This window comes from Abramis brama, assembly GCF_963993115.1.
Source record: "Abramis brama genome assembly, chromosome: 13".
NCBI lineage: Eukaryota > Metazoa > Chordata > Actinopteri > Cypriniformes > Leuciscidae > Abramis > Abramis brama.
In genome coordinates this window covers 16,658,126-16,678,175 of record NC_139975.1, presented here as the reverse complement: position 1 = coordinate 16,678,175, position 20,050 = coordinate 16,658,126, and the positions used below count along the sequence as shown (strand labels likewise).

Here is a 20,050-nt window from a genome sequence, read left to right as displayed (position 1 = left end):
GAGCTGGGACCACCGTTTCCAAGGTTACTGTTGGTAATACACTAAGACGTCATGGTTTGAAATCATGCATGGCACGGAAGGTTCCCCTGCTTAAACCAGTACATGTCAAGGCCCGTCTTAAGTTTGCCAATGACCATTTGGATGATCCAGAGGAGTCATGGGAGAAAGTCATGTGGTCAGATGAGACCAAAATAGAACTTTTTGGTCATAATTCCACTAAACGTGTTTGGAGGAAGAAGAATGATGAGTACCATCCCAAGAGCACCATCCCTACTGTGAAGCATGGGGGTGGTAGCATCATGCTTTGGGGAGGTTTTTCTGCACATGGGACAGGGCGACTGCACTGTATTAAGGAGAGGATGACCGGGGCCATGTATTGCGAGATTTTGGGGAACAACCTCCTTCCCTCAGTTAGAGCATTGAAGATGGGTCGAGGCTGGGTCTTCCAACATGACAATGACCCGAAGCACACAGCCAGGATAACCAAGGAGTGGCTCTGTAAGAAGCATATCAAGGTTCTGGCGTGGCCTAGCCAGTCTCCAGACCTAAACCCAATAGAGAATCTTTGGAGGGAGCTCAAACTCCGTGTTTCTCAGCGACAGCCCAGAAACCTGACTGATCTAGAGAAGATCTGTGTGGAGGAGTGGGCCAAAATCCCTCCTGCAGTGTGTGCAAACCTGGTGAAAAACTACAGGAAACGTTTGACCTCTGTAATTGCAAACAAAGGCTACTGTACCAAATATTAACATTGATTTTCTCAGGTGTTCAAATACTTATTTGCAGCTGTATCATACAAATAAATAGTTAAAAAATCATACATTGTGATTTCTGGATTTTTTTTTTTTAGATTATGTCTCTCACAGTGGACATGCACCTACGATGACAATTTCAGACCCCTCCATGATTTCTAAGTGGGAGAACTTGCAAAATAGCAGGGTGTTCAAATACTTATTTTCCTCACTGTATATATATATATATATATATATATATATATATATATATATAGTACGTATTTTAAAAAAGAATCTCTTATGCTCACCAAAGCTGCATTTATTTGATCAAAAATACAGAAAAATATTATTACAGTTTAAAAAACATTTTTTCTATTTTAATAATCAGTTTTTTTTTTATTTCTGTAATTGCTAATATGAATTTTCAGCATCATTACTCCAGGCATCAGTGTCACATGATCCTTCAGAAATCATTCTAATATGCTGATTTGGTGCTAAAGAAACATTTCTTACTATTATTCATTTTTCATGATTCTTTGATGAAAAGAAATTTCAAAAGAACAACATTTATTTGAAATCGAAATCTTTGACTCTAAACTTTTGAACGGTAGTTATCATAACTGATATTCAGACCAATGCGCCTTTATACAGCAGTTCAGTAAACAAGTTGAAATTGAATAATTTCACAATATTGCCACTACTTTGCTTTGCATGCAGTTTATCACCATCAATGAATATCGTTGCAAACAAATCCAATGCCGAATTAACTAAATATTAATAATTATAATATTTCAAGAAACTCAGAATGAGTCTCCGTAGTGATGTTACTGTATGAATCAATGTTTCTGAAATTAATCAGTTGAGTGAATGATTCAAAAGACAGTAACAAGCCACAAGTACACAAAACTGTTTGGAATGCGCCAACACAGACAAGCGAAGTGATAAAAATAGTAAAAAGTCCCAGTGCTGTTAAACCGTTATATCAGTACATTTGGAACGCTGCAAGACCAGATTTGACGACCGAAACTAACTGTAATTGGTTAGTTCAAATATATATATATATTAGGGGTGTGACGAGATTAAAACGCGACGAGATTTCTCGTCGAGGTGAAACTTTTGCTGAGTCCCAATTCGCCTACTTATACTACGACCTAAAAGTATGCACTTTTTTTGTGAGGAAAAAGTACATACTTTTGAGTGTGTAGCAAAAGAGTATGCACGTTCTGGGACATACTTCAATGACGTCATGCAACGTTAACTTGAACGTGGTTGCCTAGTTACGCACACCGCGACTGTTAACAAAACATTTTACATTTCATTCATTCATATCCAATATAATTTTATTTACTATTCCCATCTTTTTATCTTTTTTTCCACAATACATTTACAGTGTGTTCTACCAAATTGAGGAGTGAAGCAGGGCGTCGTCGTAGATTAACCAAACGCAGGTCGTGTGTGAGGCGGCTGGTTCTGACGTTCATGTGCAATCGTGTGCAATGTGTGTAACGAAAGCTACTTATTTTCTGAGTTAAAATATTTAAAGTTTATAGTATAACTATTGTTTAACATATTTTAAACTTAATTTCATCATTATGTATAATACTCAAAAATACCCCGATGAAAATGAACCATGCTTTTACTATAGTAAAAGTGTAGTAACCATGTGTTGGTTACTGATAAAGTTAACATTTATACAGCCACAGTATTACAACAAATAAGTCAGTGTGGTTAAATATAGCTTTAATTAGGGTTAAACATTTGAATTCTTACACTTAAAAACTGAGGGCGCATCTCCGCTGCTGCATCTGACTGTCATGTTTACATCATCACCACCATCACCACAAAGCTCCTCCCTCCCGCACGCAATGGGTTGTGGGCAATATTAGCCGTTATGGTGCGTTCACACCGGACGCGAATAGCGCGTCAGGCGCGAGTGATTTCAATGTTAAGTCAATGCAAAGACGCGTTACGCGCGTAAAAAATTCCTGCGGCGCGAATGAGGCGTTTAGCGCGGCGCGGTAGACGCGAATTCGCCTCATTCGCGCGTCAAGTTCGCGCGAATGACGCGAATTGAGCGTCTGGCGCGTTAAGCGCGTTACGCGCGAATGATTTTATTGTGCTATTTGTGCATTCACGCGTTTGACGCGAATTCGCGTCTGCCGCCCGAGTTGAAAAATCTGAACTTCTGCGTCAATTCGCGCCGCGTTAACCAATCAGGAGCCTGCTTGCATGCTGCTGTCACGTGGTGAAGTGACAGTTTATAATGTTATTTTATGTTTGGCCTCAATAAATTATTTTGTAATATGACTAAAATGCACAATAAAGCAAATCAAAACATAAAACTCTCAATATATGAGAGATACTCATTTTGTATTGAATGCTATTTATTCCATATCTATTCTAGATTATATGAAACATTATTAATCTAATGTAAAGACAACAAACACAATTTAGTGTATAAAAACAAACAAAAATCACAGGACAGGTTTCACTTTTGAAGGCTGGCTCCATTTATTATCAAAACAAAAATAAATCACAGATAAGGTGCGGGCGAGGGTGAACCTCGCGCCGGGCTGTACAGCGCGGGCTCGTCAGGCAGCGACCACTCGAGGCCGAGGCTTATACGGCCTACGCTGTCCTCGTCAGCGTCCTCACCGTTAGGTCCACCAAACCTACCTCCTGGAGCAAATTGTGAAACTCCTGAAACCCTCCGGAGGGTTTGGTGGACCCGAGTACAGCGACGATGTCCCCTACGCAGCTGTTTCTGCTCTCCAGAGCATATACGAGCGGTGATTCTCTCGATTAATGCTAATGCTCGATAAACAAAAAAAAGATGGCCGCCAACAGGTTTCGAAACTTTCGCCTCTGACGCGCGTGACGCGCGTAAATTTCGCTTCAAACTTTTGATTTTACGCGCGTCAATTTCGCTCTTGACGCGCGAATGCACACAAAGTAGTCAAGCGCATAAATAGACGCGGCAGGCGCGAATTTGACGCGCTATTCGCGTCCGGTGTGAACGCACAGTTAGAGTGTGCATTGATCTGCACTTCGAATTCTAACCGGAAATAGTAGACCATCCGGGTATCTTGGGAATACTCATTTCAACATACTACGATTTGGGACGTACTAATTCTAGTTTCGCATACTATTTAGGACGGATAGTATGCGAATTGGGACTCAGCATTTGTCTCGTGAGTTGTTGTGATGTCAGTGTGATGGAGCATGAGGGTGAAATTAGTATTGAAGATGCCCCTGCCACTTTTAAATAATTTGTGTGCCGGGCCAAACACACACACACTCCGCGCACACACACACACTCACTGTCCCTCGCTCACTCGCGTGCGAACACACACACACACACACGCTCACACTGTTGCTCGCACTCTCTCACTCACTCGCGCACACTCACTCTCGCTCACACTCAACCCAAAATTAAACATGCTAGTCTTTCTGTCGTGATGTCCTGAAGCATCGCAGACGCGTAGGTTGTCGCCCACTATGACACACTATTCGAAATGAAACGATCGAATCTTGCGTCCCGACGCCCGTTGTCCTTTACGAATCTCCACGAAACGGATCGTGCCAAAATCACGCTAAAATACTGAAATCTGAACCAGGCAGGTAATAAACATTTGACCTATCGCGCAAAGAACCTATTAAAGCACTAAGACATGGGAACAGTATAGCTAACATTCACATATCACAAGTCATATCGACATCGCAATATTAAACAATGTTATTGCACATCGCAGCTTTTCCTCATATCGTGCAGCCCCAGTTACTGCCCAAAGGTCTCAACTGCTGCCAGAAATCGTCGACATGCTTATATTCTTGAAAAAGAACATGACCATAATCTTAGTCTGTTCTGTGTAGTTAATTTTATCTCTTTTTCATGCTTGAAGAAAAAAAAATGTTTCTGTTTGAACTTGTAGTTTTGAGAGAGCAGTACTTTGATTATGGATACACACTTACTGTTTGCATTTAAAGTGTTATTTCAGTTATTTATATTTATTTTATTTATACTGTTTTATTTTTCTTTATGTTCGATTTGTGGAAAAGAGTTAGATTTCTCATGTGAAATCGTACAGGGGAGAAGTAGAGTTTATAGCAAAACATTTTGCAGTGTTTGCATGTCATTTACTGCATAGAATTCATTAAAATAGAAGTAAAATAACATTCATTACAAGTTGATTTCAAAATGAACCTAAATTGTTTTGCATTTTGTGATTTTCAGTTGAATAAAAGACTATTTTCCATTCATATATTTCATCATTGAGGATTTCTTAAAAATTGTGTAAAAATCTCGTCTTGTCTCGTTCTCGTGAACCCAATCTCGTGTCTCGTCTCGTCTCGTGGAGTAAGCGTCTCGTCACACCCCTAATATATATATATATATATATATATATATATATATATATATAAATATATATACACATATACATATGTGTGTGTGTGTGTGTGTGTGTGTGTGTTGTCGTACCCATACAGTGCTGACCATCTCCACTGAATCCAGTCTTGCATTGGCAGAAATATCCACCTGCTGTGTTCATACACTCAGCCTCAGAAATACTACAATCTGCCAGGCCTGCTTTGCATTCATCAATGTCTATACAAACACACACAAACACATATTGTCAATACTGTATGTGCTCATCTAAACAAACCTATATTTACATAAAGACTGATCAATACATCCAATAACAGGTGCATACGGCACCCACATAAACATCAATATCCCTACACTCAAATTCAGTTTCACACATACATCACAAACCTGCTGCTTCATCTGACATGTAGTGCAAACACACACAGACTTACACACACTCACTTACCCACACACAGTTCCCCATCTCCAGTGAAACCTCTCACACACTGACACACGGCTCGGCCCTCCTGCAGCACACACTGAGCGTTCACATCACATCTGAGAGAGTAGCAGTCATCCTGGTCTAAATGAAATGAACATCATTCTCAAGTTCATTTATTAGAAATGAGTCAATCACAGTATTCAGCAAAATTAGTAATAAATATCTCGTCTATGATGAATGAAGTTGTGAATATTGTTCTACCCGAAATCATCTTCTCTGTGTAAACCAAGGCCAGTGGTGTGCTCTCATCATTCAGTGTTTTATTTCTCAGACGATCGCTTGATTCACCATCATCTGATTCTATGTGGAAAAACACAGCTCTTTTTTATTCAAACAGTTACTTTTCAAATTGCTTTGATGGTTTAATGTGATTTTTTAGGAATCTTTTTTATTATTTGTATTTTAACTCAATTCTCATCACACTGACCAGTGAATGATGTATTAATCGCCAGACAGCCTTTTCCATCAGCTGAAAGAATGTGCTTTGAGTGACATGAGCAATGAGCCAATCCCAGTCTGCTCTCACACACTTGGGCACATCCTCCGTTTTCATGAAGACAAACATCTGCTCCTAGGAGAAAGAAACATGCAGTGCACAATCTGTTGAGTTAAAGATGTATAAGATGGAAATGATAGTAGTTCACTTTATCACAATAAGTGCAAATTCAGTGGAATTTTAAATAATATCACTACATTGGTTTGAGCGGATGTTGCCATTTTTGTCTGTCAAACTGTCAATTTATCATGTTAAAAGAGTTAAGAGAAATATTTTATTATTGTGTAAATAATCACGTTATTATTAATGAAGTTTACGTGCCTGAGCTTGACCAGAGCAAATTTCATATTTTCACATATTTGGTGTACACTTTTCCAAAAATACACTACCGTTCAAAAGTTTGGGGTCAGTAATAAGAAATTAAATACAGCAAAGATGCATTAAATTGATCAAAAGAGACAGTAAAGACATTTACATTTGTATTTCAAAGAAATGCTTTCTATTCATGCTGAAAATCACAGTAATAAGTTATATTTTAAAATATTTCAATATTACGGTTTTACAGTATCAAATAAATGCAGTCTTGGTGAGTACAAGAGACTTCTTTCAAAAAAAAAAGTAACATCTTAACGATCCCAGATTTTTGAAAGAGTGTGTACTTTCATAGACTAATACAAAGGCATATTTATTTTTTAAACATTATGGAGTTAATGTATAAAAGGAATGATCCAGTCCAATCTGTTTTCCGCTTTAGTTACACACTAAAGAGTAACAACCTCCATTTCCCTTATGCACGTTACTAAAAACAATGGTTAAAAATATGCTAATAATAGGACACAGCATCTGTACCCGGTTTGGCAAGAGGGTGGACAATAACCAGAGAAGCTGGTTGGATAGAGTCATCATGGACATGTTCAAGGTTTCGTCCAGTTCTTCTCATGTCCAGCCGGTAAAGTAAGTGACCCTCCCAGTCACTGACCCAGAGCACATTCTCAAATACTGCAACGTCAAATGGGCGACCTGAGCCAAAGCAAAAATAATCAACAGAAAACATATTACACACAGAAAAAAAAAAACGTTGTCTATAGGGTTTTTTGTCATAAACCAGCATAAAATAACTTCCATCATGTATACATTCAGTATTTGCTTGTGTACTGAAAGTGTGTGCGTGCTTTTGGCAGAGAAGCCTCACCTACTTGGTTTTCACTTAGTATATGGCGATTAGACCCGTCCAGCTTGGCCGACTCAATCACACCTCTGCTCAGGTCACACCAGTACAGACGCTGGGAGCCGTGATCCACAGCTAGACCACTAGGAGACACCAGACCGGTGTTGACCACAACTTCACGCATGTCTCTGTTCAAACCTGACCGCTCCACTGCAGGACGACTACCCATGTCTGTCCAATATACCTTCCTCCAGACACAAAGACAAGTTCATGTATGACTATGAGTCAAGATCCATTTGAATGTTTAAGAAAAGTGCTGCTTGGAATAACACAAGAGTGATTAAATAATGTTTTTTTTTTTTATTGTTGAACTCTTCCAAGAAAAAAGTTATTCAGAATAAAATGACTGTGGCCACTGTACAATTTTAAGTTTATATGATATAGGCAAATCGCATAGAAGAAACATGCGGTTTCAAAAGTCTTACTGCGCCTGAGGATGTAGGGCAATGCCTCTGGGTTTTTGGATGTCTTTCTCTATAAAAATCTCCCTGTCAAGGCCATTTAAACTGCTGCGGGAAATAGAGGATAATCTGAAATGCAGAATGTTAAAGTCAGTTGAGCAAATAAGTAAGTTGTTAAGGAAGTGTGTCTGTATTGATCTGTAGCCCACCCTCTATCAGTCCAGTACAGCTTGCGATGGACCCAGTCCACAGCCAGACCCTCGGGTGAGTCGAGTCCAGTGGAGAAAAGCATCTCTCTGAAGCCTCCATCCAGTGAAGCCCTCTCAATACGCTTCAGGCCTTTATCTGCAAAATACATCTAAACAAACAAACCCTCCATATGAGACATTATCATTATTTGGTTGCAATGTCAAGGATTTCAAGGACATATTGAAAGACAAATTATCTTAAATAAACAAGTAAATAAATAAATATGTTCTAATTTTAGATGATAATAATAAGATTAATCCCAATAACTTTATTCTATTGACAACCACTATTTTCAACAGTACATTTAGCACATATAGAAAAAAACAAAAAAAAACAGCTTCTTTTTTTTTTTCAGGATTCTCCCTCCATTGAATATGTGGGATTCTTTTTTTGTGGATTTATTTAATTATTTGTGGATTCATTTTATATTTTTTTATTCAAAATTTTGACATTTTGAATGGGCCTGAAAAAGGCCCTGAATCTATGAAAGGGAAAAAGTGTATCCTCTTGCACTTATACTCTGTGGCCACTAGATGACAGTAAAATACAGTATTTTAAACAGTATCAACAGGAGCCCATGAACTTTATTCCTGTTTCCTTACATCACATGACATTTACATCTTATGTCCACTAGAGGGCAGTTGTAAACACATAATCACTGCAGTGGCAATCGTAAAACTCTCACGGCACACTTTCTTCAGCCATGTGTGTGGCTGTGTTTGTGTGATATTTTACCCTTTTCTGCACGGGATCATAATCCACAGCAATGATGGAGCCTCTCGGTTCCTCTATTAGTTTTCTGCTCCTTTTGCCATTTGTGGTAATCTTTCTTATATCCACTACATTGGCAAACAACAGGTACGTTGGAGGTCCTGCTTGAAAAAAATAAGGAAATAGATTCCGGAAGATTCCAGACGTTCTAGGTCACTGGAAGAAAATACACTTAAACACTGATTAACTACATGCTTAACCCAATAATTCTAGCAGACAAAATGTGGGAGACAGACAGGCACCCTGGCAGAATGTAGAATATAAAGAAAGTTTGTTGGACTTGCCTGTGGCAGCGCAGTGTTTACCATCAGACTGTAGCTGGTATCCAGGCTGGCACTCACACACCAACCTGCCTGGAAATAAAGTCACACACAACTGACTGCAGCCCCCCCGATCTGCAGACAAACAGCCTGAAACACACAGACAATGATGAAGAAAACAGTCATATTTGCATTCATTAAATAAGGCTTTTAACATAATTTGATTTGAAAAACACACCTGTGCATGAATGGCCATCAGGATTTAGCACAGATCCCTCTGGACACACACACACATCTCCTTCTGTTGTGTGTACACATGCATGATCACAAGCTGTAACATTCTCCACACATGGTTTAGTCTCTGCAGATGCACAGGGAGAAAGGTAAGCAGGCCATTTTCTGTATTTACAACAATATATTACAAAAAAAGAATACAATATATATACAAAAATGACCAAATTAACCAAATTTGTATGTGTGTATTTTTTCCACATATATTTTAGGCCATTTTACATATGTTATAAATACAATCATATTTTCTAAAATATATTTTAAAATACAAAAAAAAAACAGGTTTTTTAAAACAGGTGATGTATTTTATTGCCCCTTAAAGTACATTTTGGAATTTGAAGGTTTAATATCATATTATATTTTACATTTGAATAATATACATGCAGGGAATTCTCACATGCACATATTTTGTTATTCTACAGTGCAAATTAGGAGTGAAATTGCAAACAAACAAAAACAGCATTACTTGAAATGATACTGTTTATCTTTCAACTTGGTTTTGATAAGTTAAGAGAAATGTAATAAATAACATAGATATAATAAAATAAAAAGTTAATTTCAAAATAACAAAATTACAAACGTAACAATACGGTCCATATCAACTGTTATAACCCTGCCATTTCAATTTAATTGTCAATTCACATATTCTAGTGCAGCCGAGCGGTAATATGATGGCGTGGGTCATTTCAGGAAATGGAATGACCTGTTGGATGACAAGATAATGCAAATGGCCTCAATCTTTAATTTACAAAATCCCTGTCCCTAGATGATCAATTCTCACCTCAATGTTTCCACGAACACCTCTCTGAACCAACAGATCTTGTGGCACTGTGCCTATCAGGCAGTCCTTATTCTGACACCTAATAATCCCAAATCCAATCATCCTATATTTACAAAACACCAGTCCTGATATCAATTAAGCGTGTCTAGAAAATTTTGCTTTATTCAGGTTAACAATGGATACATATAAAAACAGTGCCTCCTGTTCAGTTGCATTACATAATGACAGCAGTTCAAACAGATATAAATACAGATTTAACTCCAGAGAGCTACAGAATAAGGAGATATTTGTATCTGGAATGGTACTGTGTGCACCAGTGCTGATGATAGAGTCTAAAGAAGCCATATGGTGGGAAACAAGCTTCTTATCTGGACACTCTCCAATCCTGTAATGATGTCAGGACCATAATCCCACCCACAAAGGTCATAGTGCGAAAGGGGACCATTGCTTAGAGTGAGTGAAAGCATGTGATGCTCTGAGGCAGTTAACAAGAAGATTAGGCTATGTGACAATTTCACTCCCAAACTAAGCTTAAAATCATGAAATCAAAACTGATTTGAATTTTTTATGCAATATTGCTGTATTTATTATAAATGATTTATCTGTGCACATAAATTCACATGCCCTCATAATCTTTAATCAAAATAACTCCCCCTCCTGCAGTGACATCTCATCTCTTCTCTGATGATGTGTTTACTTGCGTGAGGGCGGGACGTCCTGTGACTCACATGACATCCCAGCAATAGCAAACCACAACTATTCAATGATCCAGTAAATTCCTGATGGACAAAATCATGTCCCAAGCAGCTGTTTCACTCGATATATGTCAAAATCAAGTTTGCATAAATTTACATCTGCATTCAAAACTTAAATGTATTTATTATCCTAAATGAATTATTCACAATAAGTACAAATATATTCCATTATTTATTTTAGAATTCTATAACATCTATATTCTTTTATTGTCATTTCCTCATCACTAATCATTGTGAATATTCTGACAGCCAGAAAACATGACAACAAACTTGATTGCATGTGTGTATGAGTGTCCGCAGGAGTGAGAACTGTATGGAGGGTTAATCTCGCTGTTGCTTTGCTCCTGACCTGCTTAGCCAGGCAAAGCTGCTGACTAAATATGTTCCTTATTACTGATGTCACCTCATTATCTTATGGCACTGCGCTGTCCGGCTCTGCTTCAATGCACAATTAGAGCATAAGCAATGAAGTCTAGAGATGCTCTCTGTCTCTTTCTAGCACTTTTTCTTTTATAAATCTCTCTCTCCCTGACACACGACTTCCAGCTAGGGTTGGGCGATATGGCAAAAATATCATATCACGATTTTTTTCAGGAAAATCACGATTCATGATTTTATCACGATTCTTTTTCATGTTGGTTTTACTATTTTTACTAAGTGACTGAGCATTACAGTCAAATTAATGTCCCTATTTTAAAAACAAAGCCTTACAAGGTAACAAATTATAAAATTAAAAAGAATGGCAGACATTTAGGCCAAAGTGGCGAAGATAAAAATCTGTGTCATTATTTTCTTTGTTATTAAAAGATAAGAACAAAGATACACATTACATGTACACAACATATAACATGCAGATGAAATAAACAGTGCTTTATTTTTTAAGTTACAGTAGGTGTATTTAAAAGAAGCATTCAAGAATTCACCGGCAAGGACACACCAGTATGGACACAAACAAAACTAGACAAGACACACGGACACCGGCACGGACACGGACACTCTGGCACGGACACCGGGACCGAAACGGATACTCCGGCACGGGAACCGGCACTGACACCGGCACGGACACGGACACTCTGGCACGGACACCGGGACCGAAACGGATACTCCGGCACGGGAACCGGCACTGACACCGGCACGGAGACTCTGGCACGGACACCAGGACCGAAACGGATACTCCGGCACGGGCACCGGCACTGACACCGGCACGGACACTCTGGCACGGACACCGGGACCGAAACGGATACTCTGGCACGGGCAACGGCACTGGCACACACACCGGCACGGACACTCTGGCACGGACACCGGGACCGAAACGGATACTCCGGCACGGGAACCGGCACTGACACCGGCACGGACACTCCGGCACGGACACCGGGACCGAAACGGATACTCCGGCACGGGAACCGGCACTGACACCGGCACGGACACTCCGGCACGGACACCGAGACCGAAACGGATACTCCGGCACGGGAACCGGCACTGACACCGGCACGGACACTCCGGCACGGACACCGGGACCGAAACGGATACTCCGGCACGGACACCGGCACCAACAGCAGTTACAATAACAAAATAGGCAAAATACAATGGCACGGACACTCTGGCACCTACAGTCTGGCACGGACACTCTGGCACGGAGTCTGACAAAAATGTCTGTTTTGTCGAGTATACTCATAAGAGCAGTCTTAAATGAGTTAAATAAAGTCCTAAATGAACGTAAAGAGTTGTGAGAAAATGAGAATGAAATGTTTAACCGGAAAGGCTTTAAAGCATATGCAAATAATGAACTTTTGTGAATGGGAGTATCCCGTGAGTGTAACTCGACCTCTGCGTTAACATGTGATGTGAATGTACATCGCATTGTACAGTTCGTTGGGACAGAGATGCCAGAACTGCACTTGATAGAATATACTATAGCACAACACTACAATATTTCTTCAAAAGCAGATCGTGGAGACATTTTAATCATCCATGATCAAACATCGTGATATCGTACACCCCTACTTCCAGCTCATTGATATGATATGTATGCTACTAGTGCTAGTGTTTCATAATCCTTCCCTATTCTCCAGTCCTACCTTGGCAGGTCTTCAAATCGGGCAGTAACAGGTAACCCTTAGGGCAGGTGCAGAAGTAAGAGCCCGGAACGTTCTCACATCCCAGTGAGCAGCCGTGATTCCACAGGGCGCATTCATTGATATCTAAACGAGAAGGAGAGTTTTATTCAGACGAATACATTATGAACAAAAGAATAAGAAAGCTGTGAATTTCTACACTAATGCTATCATGTATCTTAGGAAACGGAGGCTGTACCTTCACAGTAGTTGCCTTGTTTACTGAGGGAAAAACCATCCCTGCAGCGGCACAGACCAGTGTCACTGTGACTTTCACACACTTTCACACACTCTCCTGTGTGTCGATTGCAGCCTGCACAAGAACAAACAGCATTTCCTTCCATGCACAGACCACCAATATGTTATAAAGTTGCTCTTTATGTGATGTTTAAGATAATTATAAGAAGTTTTAACTCTTTCCCCGTCAGCGTTAGCCTGGCAAGCCAGACCTACATCAAGATGTTGGGTCTGGCAACTCACCATAGAAACGGCTCAATCCGAGGGGCGGGATAAACGGCTGTCTTTCAAATTCCCTCTGCACGCAATAGGACAGTGCTTCAACCAACCAGAGCGTTTTCCCAACAGCGGAGCTAGTTGATATGCCGCGTTCCAGGCAACCTGTAACCCGTGTTTTTCCAACTCGTAACTGGGAGCACATCGTTCCAGGCAACCTGTAACCCGTGTTTTTCCAACCTTATACCCGTGAAAGTGCACTGGAACGGCAGTCAAACCCGTGACCTCCCACCCGTGAACTCGTACTAGATCGATGTACTCCCAGTTACGAGTTGGAAAAACACAGGTTTCAGGTTGCCTGGAACGCGGCATTAGATTCAACTTTTGCCATATCTGGCCGGAAAAACTACGAACACATCTTCCTTTTTTTAAGAATGACTTAAGTGCCGTTCTTTGCTCTTTTCTCAAAGAAAAACCTAACTCCAAGTCCTCCAGAGTCGCGTCCAAAGCCGATTCGAAAGACTGTTCGCCTGCAGCAGCCGCCATTCTTTGTTTTCAAGTGGCAGGTAACCGTCGCAACTCTGTCGTCATTATGTTAAGCCTGCCCCCGCCTACTCTATACACGACGTGATTGGCCTGACCCAATTTAGGTTTTTGCAGCTCGAAAGTCAATGGAGAGTTGCTAGACTGCCCTGTCTGCAAAATACATTTTGCTGCCGCTAGGGTGCGTCTAGATTTCTAGGCTACGCCAGCGTTTAAAAACAAAACAAAAGAAGGGTGGAAAAACTGGAATAATAAAATAATTGTTACAAATAATTACAATAATTGTTTTGTTTAGCTATTTTGAATGCACATACTCCAGCATTCTTTATTATCATATTTCATTTAATCTTTTCATTACCAACCTGGAGTGAATGGAGTTGGAATTTCCACCACCGGCTGATTGATGGGATGTACCACTTTGAGATCAGTAAGGGGGTGCGGCATCCTTTTGGAATTGACATTCTCCCCTCGGCCCCCTGTGTACTTGTTTACTCGTGTTATTCTTTTTGACTTAAAGTCTATTAGGTACACATAATCCAGGAAAATCGTCATCCTCAGAGCCTGTGGTCTAGAGGCAGAGCAGGGAGGAGATCTTTACTGTAAAAATACTTCTTTCTTTACTATAATAGCGTAATATGTGGAAAAAAAAATTATTATCCTTTACATAAAGGATAGATCTCAATTTTACCTGAAGGGCTGATTAAATACGTTGATAATGTTGCCATCATAGTTGCAGGAGCCCATTGCAGTGTGCCCTTCTTGACTTTGCTGAACCCAGAACAGTCTCCTGTCCCGGTGGTCTATAGCCAGAACCTTCAGTGACCGTCTGTCTGCAACTTTCAGCACTGTTGCCTTCTTCCCACCTGTCATGTCTGAACGCTGGATACTGGGAGTCACCTCATCTGACAACCAGAAAATATATCTGGAAAAAAAAGTTGTACATATAAGTGTAACATCGTTAAAAATCATTCGCATAGATCATCTCACATCTCTGTAACCTTCAATTTATTCTGCAAAACTGTAAATGATACATTTAGATTAATTCAGATTAAATGTCACTATGAAAAAAATGGCATCAAAATAAATGTAAAGTGAAAATTTTAATTTCAGTTTTTAATATATAAATATATACTAGGAAAGCACAATATAATGCTACCATATCACTTATTGGCTGAATACATTTTTAATGTATTGTATCAATGGATATTGGTTATTATTATTACACTTCTATTCACACCTCTATTATTACACTTAGATATAGATTGCCTTCGCGCTCACATAAAGTTAATCTTTAAGAAAACAAATTACTTAATACTATTAAATATAATCTTTAACAAATATCAAAATTAATATCCTTTTTCATACTGTACATTATAATGTTGCGATGCACACTCAAAATCACTGAAAAAGCAAAAAGTTGTATTTATTTAGTCAAAATAGTACAGAATTTAATACAAGCCATTTTCAGTTACTGGCCATGATATATTTTGTATTTTTAATTATCAGCATATCAACCAGACATTTATATCAGTGCATCCCTAATATAAATATTGCATATTATATATCAAATAAATATAATAAAAAGAGTGTTTTTAAGTTAAAATATATAAATTAAATGATCCAATCTCCATCAATACAAATACTGATTTTGCTTGAAAAAAAAACCTTTCCAGTTTCCAAAATGAATATGTAATAGTGTTGGTTGATTTATTTGTATTGAAAAACAAAATGATTGCTTATTTAACACTTGTTTATTTCCTCAGACTACTCCTTCGACTTAAAAGTGAGGCCAGTGTGCTGTAGAATGCTGTTGGAGAGACCCTGTTAAAACTGCACCTATGTGCCAGTCATGTTTGAAAGAATGTGAACGTCTGAAAGCTCCAGCATTTATAGCTAGCAGGCAAACTAGGATTTGAGCAACACAGTCCTGAGAAGAACTGTGAAAATGACAAAGTCTTTAGTCATCCTCGTTCTCCCCAATAGTCAATATGCACACTACTGAGAGAACAGAGGAAAAAATGTAAAACATGTTGTTGTGGGTAAAAAGGTCTGACCTATTGCTCCACAAGCTATGTCTCATGTCTTATGATAACAACTGTATTGCCATTTAAGTTTCTGCTTTTTTATGTAGTTTTTATTTTTATTATTTTTTTTTATATGACATAAAATATTTTTTATATTTGTTTAAAAATACAAAATGCATTTAATGCTTATATCACTATAATTGTGCATTTTAATTTTCAGGAGAGATCAACCTAAAATGAGTACATTATTCCAATTCTTGCATTTTTCCTTTCCATGAACGACTGTATAGTTTTGTATTATAATTATGTTTACCTCTCATTTGGATCAACAACAACACTTTTGGGCTGAGATAGGTCTCTCAAGACAGTGTTTTCATTCCTCCCATCTGTGTCCATTCTGTGTATCGTTCCTTTATCTGCATTGCTCCAGAGGATTGAGTTTTCAATCCAGTTCACAGCGAGACCAGTGATTTTTTTCACTGATGAGATAAGTTTCTGAAAGAATAAACCAAAGGCTTGGAACAGGCTCCAAACAATCACTGATGACATTAAATATTAAAATACTGTATTTACAATATTTCTACTGTATATGTAAAAAAAAATCGAATAAATAAATAAAACTAACATTGATAGGTCTTCAATAGTACCTGTCTGCCTGTTCCATCCAGTCCTGCCTTGTTGATTTGTCCTGCATGTGTGTCAGCCCAAAACATTGTCCCCTCACTTAAATGGAAGTCCAACAAGATAGACCTTCCCACCCTAGATATGATCCTTCTCCGGTCCCCACCATCAAGGTTTATTCTCTGGATGCCATTTCCAAGGCCAAGTAACAGATAAGGCTCAGGATCTTTGAAAACACAAAATACAAGCTCTGACAAACCTAATCAAAATGATACCAACTGAATGCAGTGAACACAGACATCATTTGATCGTTATTTGAAGTTAACAACCATTTTAACAAGTTTCAGTACACATCTCATTTTCCTGTTCAAATCAAACTGATTTTAAAGCCAATCTTAAATGAAACTGCACAGCCACAAATAATTGACAATATCAAATAAAACATGATTTACAAAAGCGGAACATGCTTAGATGTTTGTTTTTCCTGGAACACCATTTCTATCACCCAGCCAATCACAGCCATCTGATGTTTGGGGAACATTTATTATTTTAAATTAATGTTAAGAGTTGTGAGAAAATAGGATGTGTCAGGTCCACGTGCTATACATACGAGTTTCCTAGTTAAACACAGATTCCCGAGATGGACATGCCACAAACTTCAAACATAGCGGAGTAGAACTTGTCATTAAAGTAGTGCATATTTACATATATGAATATGTATTATACACATTGTAAATAGCCTGCATTTGACCGAAATGCCAGAATCATCAGCAAGCTGATTATAGATAGCATGGTGAATGTTTATGGTTTTCAATGAATGGGACCCTAAATCATTTTGGCTTTTCTATTCTATTCTATGAAGCGAGCAAGTCTCTTCAGAAAATTTGGACTAAACTGCTCAACTCATATGGATTAGTTTTACAGTCTCTTTTATGAACATTTTGAATATGGAGGGACAGAAAGATCAAAATTTCATCAAAAAGATCTTCATTTGTGTTCCAAAGATGAACAAAAGACTTACAGGTTTGGAACGACATGAGGGTGAGTAATTAATGAAATATTTTTAATTTTTGGATGAACTATACCTTTAATAAGATTTTCCCAATAGGCAAGAATTAACCTGGTCTCCTAATGATAGTTCCTGTTCTTTCTGACAACAATGCACTTGAATGCGACAAGCTCATTCAGAAGTGGGAAGTAAGACATTTCCAATAACATTTGAAGGCAGCATTAAAGTGACAGCAGCCTAATAAACCTGCTGCTGTCTGTCATTGAAGGGTAGGCAATTTCTGACAGGCTAGCAATAGCAAGCCAGCTTTGAAAGCATGAGATCCCACCCTCCCTTTAGAGCGTCTCCAAAGCCATGTCTCCTTCAAAACACATGAACACACACAGCAGCGCCTGGAAAGCGCCATGAGATAGTAGAGACAGTGTTAAATTACCTCATGTCTCAAAGCACATAACATTACATTATACCATGGTCTGGGTGAATACTTGATTCTGATTGGCTGCAGGGTGTCCATTAAAAAGTGATAATGTACACCTAGGAAAGGCGTCCCGTCAATTTGCCTGATGACATTTCTAAATGATTGCGCTGCCTCAAACTCACTGATCAACTGCTGCGGTCGGGTCGCTGTGGCCACGTTGCTTGGCAACGCCTGTATACGGGAGATATTAAATAGTGCGCTCGACTTAATAAATAAAAACCCTCACGATTTTTACTCTAAAACACATTAAAGTATTATTAATTGATTAAATATTTCTTTCTTTCGTAAGTGACCATGGTATAAGCGGGTTAATGCCCTTCGAGGTGTCCATTGTCAGGTATTAATGGACCGCTGCGCGTCGGACAGTTCACGCCTCACCGTCGTCCATTAATACCTGATAATGGACACCTCGTCGGGCATTAACCCTTACATAATAATGGACGTAAACAACTTACAGAGCTCTTGATGTACCACGTGACTGCTGCAGATTCATTTCAGAGTTGATAACGCATAAATACGAGTCTGAGGATGTGAACAACTCCAGGTAGAACGTCACGGGTTGCCATCTCGTAATTACGGTTAGATATATAATTGTTTTAAATTTTGCTTACATTTTTGTTTCTCTGTTGTAGTGAATATGTATTAATAATTGTAACAGTCTGTAAGGACTTATATTTTAATCTTAGCCTACAATGTTCTGCAATAAAAAGGTAGAGTCATGAACAGTTTAATTGTTTAAATAATATAAGCTAGTGTGTCCATGTAAATAATATAGACACATTTCAGCAGAAATGTAATTCTTATCAAAGTACCACTCTGAAGGATTAAATATATAATATTGTCTCACAAGTTCATAATCTGATTTAAAACTGTGGTCTGTCAGCCTGTAAAGATTAAATAATAAAAAAATATATATATATTAAAAGATATTGATTAAGTAGGTGCAAGATATAAGCTCAGAGTTGTGAGGAAGAAGACTGTCAATTTTATGTTAGTAGTGGCTGCATTCGCTAAATGAAATTAAATAGCTTTAACATGAAACCTCCCTGAAACCTTATGGTGTTGTGACCCTAAAATGAAGCTTGGTAAATGAGGCCTGTCGGCTTACAAATACATTCTTTCTTGGTCATAAAATTGCTAATTATTTTCTCTTTATTCCATATCAGCACCTAATGTCATTCAGAATGTGAATTATTGTTGCTGTGTGACAGGTCTTTTCATGCTCTAATGGGGAGAGGTTCACACATCTATCTCACAGATGCCTGCAGAAATCAAGCAACTGTATCCTAGCAACACAAACCATAGTGGAGGCCTTCGAAGTTGTTTGAGTGGATTACACAAACGCACAGCCATGTTGCTAGGATATGTACAGACATGTTGCTAGGATATGTAGAGACAAATAAGGAAAAAGGTTCAACATGGTTTTGGTTACAGTCAATAGCCACTAATTTACAACAACATTTAGATGAGTAGCCTATATTAAAGCAATTCAATTATGATGTTCTAGCTAAGCACATCAAGAAATAACTTACAATATCAAAACCTTAAAGGGAGTTTTTCTTTATATTGAGGATGCACTCTGATTTAATAGATAGGATTTAACAGACTTACAGTAATCACAGTAAATATTATGATTCATGAAGGGAGGGTAAAGTTATTTTCTCACAGCAGCAAAAATCTGGGCATTGAGTCCAAAAGCACTCAGGATTTAGTGTTTCCTAAAATTATTTGTTTAAAAAAAAAAGTTCTCTCTTTATAGACATGTAATGGCCACACTTTTAAATATTAAAGTAATAGTTCAATGGTCATTACTAATCCCTATGCAATTCAATCCTGTATGACTTTCTTTCTTTTGTGGAACAGTGAGTGTTTATGGAGCTTTATTTCATACAATGAAAATGGGTGGTAACCACAATTTAAAGTGCCATAAAAAGTCATTAGCTTTATTTCAAGTCTTCTGAGACCATTTGATATTTT

General features: G+C 38.4%; 1 protein-coding gene across 1 annotated transcript in view; it reads right to left on the bottom strand.

Annotated features, from left to right (window-relative positions):
- The window catches only part of egf (epidermal growth factor), a gene marked incomplete at its 5' end in the record, with an annotated part of 28,761 nt that overhangs the window by 7,848 nt on the left and 863 nt on the right, over nucleotides 1–20,050 (bottom strand). Inside the window, 17 exons of the mRNA XM_084133149.1 lie at nucleotides 5,212–5,337; nucleotides 5,564–5,680; nucleotides 5,801–5,893; nucleotides 6,021–6,170; nucleotides 6,945–7,115; nucleotides 7,288–7,511; nucleotides 7,749–7,853; nucleotides 7,934–8,082; nucleotides 8,709–8,845; nucleotides 9,029–9,154; nucleotides 9,243–9,365; nucleotides 12,910–13,032; nucleotides 13,145–13,258; nucleotides 14,304–14,509; nucleotides 14,630–14,863; nucleotides 16,279–16,460; nucleotides 16,613–16,812. Coding sequence (XP_083989275.1) covers nucleotides 5,212–5,337; nucleotides 5,564–5,680; nucleotides 5,801–5,893; nucleotides 6,021–6,170; nucleotides 6,945–7,115; nucleotides 7,288–7,511; nucleotides 7,749–7,853; nucleotides 7,934–8,082; nucleotides 8,709–8,845; nucleotides 9,029–9,154; nucleotides 9,243–9,365; nucleotides 12,910–13,032; nucleotides 13,145–13,258; nucleotides 14,304–14,509; nucleotides 14,630–14,863; nucleotides 16,279–16,460; nucleotides 16,613–16,812 — 2,580 coding nt within the window. The remainder of the gene's footprint in view (nucleotides 1–5,211; nucleotides 5,338–5,563; nucleotides 5,681–5,800; nucleotides 5,894–6,020; nucleotides 6,171–6,944; nucleotides 7,116–7,287; nucleotides 7,512–7,748; nucleotides 7,854–7,933; nucleotides 8,083–8,708; nucleotides 8,846–9,028; nucleotides 9,155–9,242; nucleotides 9,366–12,909; nucleotides 13,033–13,144; nucleotides 13,259–14,303; nucleotides 14,510–14,629; nucleotides 14,864–16,278; nucleotides 16,461–16,612; nucleotides 16,813–20,050) is intronic.